The 4,817-nt window shown below is 37.3% G+C and overlaps 1 protein-coding gene across 7 annotated transcripts in view; it reads left to right on the plus strand.

Moving 5' to 3' along the window:
• LOC106868589 (uncharacterized) overlaps window positions 1-4,817 on the plus strand; it is a 137,656-nt gene that overhangs the window by 40,565 nt on the left and 92,274 nt on the right. For all 7 annotated transcript variants that reach the window (XM_052971951.1, XM_052971952.1, XM_052971950.1 and 4 more), the window contains one exon: window positions 785-1,031. In XM_052971951.1, the coding sequence (XP_052827911.1) occupies window positions 840-1,031 (192 nt within the window). In that variant the 5' untranslated portion in view covers window positions 785-839. The remainder of the gene's footprint in view (window positions 1-784; window positions 1,032-4,817) is intronic.

Raw genomic sequence — 4,817 nt, forward strand, 5'->3', positions numbered from 1 at the left:
TGGTGGTGGTTGTGGTGGTGGTGGAGGTGTTTGTTGTTGTTCTTGCTGCTGCTCTTGTTGGTGTTGTTAGTGGTGATGGTGGCGTTGCTGTTAGAGATGGTCATAGTGATTATGGTGGCAGTGGTGGTGGTGGTGGTGGTGGTGATGATAGAAGTGGTTGTGACTGAGAGGTGGCGGTGGTAGTGGTGGTAGTTGTGGTGGTGGTGGTGGTGAGGATGGCAGCAGTGATAGTGATGACAACAACAACAACAATAACAGTGATGATGATGATGATGATGATGCTGATGATAGTCTGGTGTCTATGTAATACTCAGCCACTTTGCATTGCTAATTCAGAGAGCAGGTCATTCAGTTGATCGAACAACTGGACGGCCAAACGTCAAGGCAGATGTGTGAGTACATTGAGGACATCATCATCACAATCACCACCACCACCACCACCACCATCATCATCAACATTGTCATCATCATCATCAACATCATTATCATCATCAACATTGCTATCGTCATCTTCACCACTATCATCATCATCATCATCATCATCATCATCATCATCTTCATCATCATCATCATCGTCGTCATCATCATCATCATCATCATCATCATCATCATCATCTTCACCATCTTCACCACCTTCATCATCATCATCATCGTTTTATTCTTAGCATAATCAACAGCTTACATCAACATAAAATTTCATAGCTTTTATAGAAAAACAGACCTCGCCATGTCCTTCCTGCATGTTCTTCGCAACTTGACATATTGTATTTCTCTTGTTATTCAGGCAACGATTTCTGATTTCGAAGAATCTTCTCAGGTAATCACAACTTCAGAAGACAATGACGAAGACATTTATCTCAGTAATAACACAGAATTACATCCAAATGAATCATTACCAAATGCTAACCATTCTGCTTCCATTAAATGGCAGCAAAAACTCTTTAAACTTTATGGAAATGAAGCAGATGTCTTTATTAATCCAACCCAAAAATCAAAGAAATTTGTTCATCCAAAAATGCTTGAAATTGGAGGTGAGAGAGTCTTTTTTTTATATATTTTTTTGCTTTATCCATTACGTTTGTCTTCTATTTGCTTTAGTTATTGAATTGTGGCCAAGCTGGGGCACTACCTTGAAAGGTTTTAGTCAAGCAAATCGACCACAGCATTTCTTTATATTTTGATTTATTTTAAAGTTTGGTTCTTAGTCTATTGGTGTCTGTTGCTGAATGACTAAGTTATGGGGACATAAACAAACCAGCACTGGTTGTCAAGGGGTGAAGAGAGGACAGACACAAATGAAAAACACATACGTGTATATATGTGTGTATATATATATATATATATGTGTGTGTGTGTGTGTGTGTGTGTGTGTACACACACACACTAACATATATATACACATACATATATACCGGAGTAAACACATAAATGTGAAACAAGGTGGAAAAAAGAGTACTCAAATACCAGAGATAGAGAAGAAGAAGAAGAAGAAGAAGAAGAAGAAGAAGAAGAAGAAGAAGAAGAAGAAGAAGAAGAAGAAGAAGAAGAAGAAGAAGAAGAAGAAGAAGAAGAAGAAGAAGAAGAAGAAGACCATACAAATTTAGAGAGTGTGCAAGCACCACCACTAGTGGGGTTGCTTTGGCCCCTGTAAGGCAAAAGGGTCCCCACTTTGCCTTCATAATAAAATTGATAGAGGAGAGAGCAATTAGCAGAAATGGGACGACTTCTGGATCTGCACAATGTGCCTGGAAAGGGTTAAGGCTCACTGTATAATTACTTTCAGACAAGTTAAATCAGCTGCAATATTTAATTGCTAATTTATTCCTTGTTTCCATTTAATTCTGGATCAGATCATGTCGTTAAGCAAGGTATTTCATTTCGTGTTGCTCCGGTACACCCAGATAAAAATGATACTAATGGTAGGTGGGGGGCATTGGTGGAGAGGAGAGTCATTCTGCAATGGACTCGTGTCTATTCAGTTGGTGAGTATTGATCTCTCGGCTGCTTAAGGGACATGAAAACCGAAATAGGGGCTCTGGCTCAAAACCAACCTGAATACTTGAGTCTGACTTGGCTTCAATTTTTCTTTTATACATTCAAACGGTTGCAAAGAGAACTCTACAAATTCCTTTTTACGCTTTAGAGCAAAGGTTCTCAAACATTTTGGGGTCGCAGTGCCCCCCTCATGGCTACATCATACCCTCAGTGCCCCCACCCCTATTTTTATGTATAAATAAATATTTTAAATCTTACTAATTTATATATATTATGAATCATTTGATGTTTAATGTAATATTATATAATTTGTATACAGTACTATAAATATATTATAATAAATTCATAATGATGATGATGATGATGTTGATGATGATAACGCCCCTCCCCAATCCATGGCCTTCCTCCCAATGCCTCCTTTTTCTCTACCTCTCCCTTTGGCACCAGTGCCCACCTGGATCGTCTCAATGCCCACCAGGGGGTGGTAGTGCCCACTTTGAGAGCCTATGCTTTAGAGTATAATATTTTTATTCAATATCCTCCTTCAGTCATATTGAACACACTACAACCAATAGTTTCACCATAATTGGTTGTTCAGGTAACTTTTCCGAGCCATCTTTATGGCTGAGATAACAATGAAGTTAAAGATTATGTTAAAGAATTCTCATGAGAACATGCAAACCATTCCTACACCTATAGTTTTAATTAGCTTCCTGCTTTATATCTATATTTGTTTTACATTTTTCTTTATTATTATTATTTGTTTTGTTTTTTTGTGTTTGCTTCCTTTGTTTTGAGTTTCTGTTGTCTGTGGTTTTTCTATAACCAACATTATGGAAAAGTCTTGCATAAATCACTCCATTGTAGAATTCTTGTATCACCAAGTGAAAATTGACGAAGTACTTGCATGTCTGAATGGATTTTCACTTTGTCAACTTTCCAATGAGATTCTTCAATTCTTCAATTCTTCAACAGGAGAAATGTTCATAATATTCAAGTAATGCACTTCCAGTTGAATAGCTTTTACGAAGATTTTATTTTCCTTCGAAATGATTAAATCATACGTGTTATGGCAGTTAAACTGAAAGGATTATATATAAAGTATGCTTTGATGGACTGGCACAGTCACTATCATAATAATATAATTGAAGAACCCCCTAGTTCTATTTTCAATTCCACGTCAACCTCTCATGATAAAATAACAATAAAAGCCTTTATATATATATATATATATACATATATATATAAATCCCTTTATACATACATATCTTTAAGCCTTTTAAATATAAAAACCTTTTAGATATAACTCTCCTTACATAGGTATATATATATATATATATATATATATATATATATATATATATATGGTATTTTATTGAAGCTGAAAATCTTCCCTAAACTGTTACTCAGAGTTTCATGTAATCAATCATCAGAGCATCAAACAAAAGTGATCTTTTGGAAGCACGCTGTGATAATTCTGTGGTAACTCATCAAAGAAACATTTGAAGCTGATTGAACAACAGTTATGAGTTTTCACCATTGCTGACGTTTGCTGGATAAAAACGATTGGCTGCTGATGAAAAATAATATAAACATTCAAAATGAGTCAAATTAACAACTGAATAACATAATTCACATGAAACATAAATGGTAAAAGCAAATTGTAAAAATAAAATCTCAAATAGAATTGCAGAAAGATTGAAGGCAATGCTTGGAAAGAAACAATGCTTGTTCAAATATTTCAAAACATCCACCATATTCAAAGCAATAATAAAAACAGCAAAACTTATACTGAAGTGAGAAATGGTGATACACATTAATCGTCCAGTGACAAAGGCCTCAAAATCTTAAACTTCAAACAATGTCTGCAACAGTTCATTAGTTCAGATTTTCAGTTTAAGACAATTTTGTTTTCAAACAGGATAAAATGTTTCTCCCTTAAACATGACAGGCATTTTATAGAATGGCTGTATGATCCATGTCTGTATGAGCATGCTTTTTTCAAGATCAACCAGGGGATTTGGAAAGGAAACAAACCAGCTTTTTGTGACATGTACCAGCTTTTGGGACATATTACGTCTCCCTTTCTCACAACCACTCCCATTCCTCATTATCTTCCATACCCACACAATTTTCACTCATCACCTCCTTTTCTGCCTTCAGCCATTACTCCTTCTCTCTCTCCACCCTCTCTCCTCTACTGTATTCCATTCTTAACCCCTCTCTTACCTGCTATCACCCTAAAAACCCTCTCACATCTACCATCACTCCCCTCTGAGCCATTCCTATATCTCTCACCTTCACTTGCTACATACACCTTCAACCCTCCCCCCCATCTTCCCCCTCTATCCCTCATCTTGTGATCTAATGTATCTTGAGATCCTCCAGCGTCCCACGACCACTTCTCTCTTCTCTCCAACTTCTCTCCAAATTTCTCAGCCTTGCATCTCTATTACAAACCACCCGGCCTGGTTCTTCCATCACACTCAAGCCTCTCAGCACCATTGCCCCTCCCTTTCTCAAATACTACACCCACCCGTCCACCCAACCCCACATAGTCGAGGAAGCTTGTCCTTCTTCCTGTTCCTGTCTGTTCTTACCTTGAAAGTTTACTCGACGCACCAGTGCTGCTGGTTTGCAAAAACACCCAGTACATTCTGTGAAGTGAGTCATGCTTGGAAGGGCTTCCAACTACTGAATTCATAACCAAAACTGACACTGGAGCACAACACAGGCTTACAGCTTGCTGGACCCTGTCGAAAATCCAACCCATGCCAGCATGGAAAATGGATGCTAAATGATGATGATGATGATATATATAT

Source organism: Octopus bimaculoides, chromosome 11, assembly GCF_001194135.2.
Source record: "Octopus bimaculoides isolate UCB-OBI-ISO-001 chromosome 11, ASM119413v2, whole genome shotgun sequence".
In the NCBI taxonomy this organism is placed as follows: domain Eukaryota; kingdom Metazoa; phylum Mollusca; class Cephalopoda; order Octopoda; family Octopodidae; genus Octopus; species Octopus bimaculoides.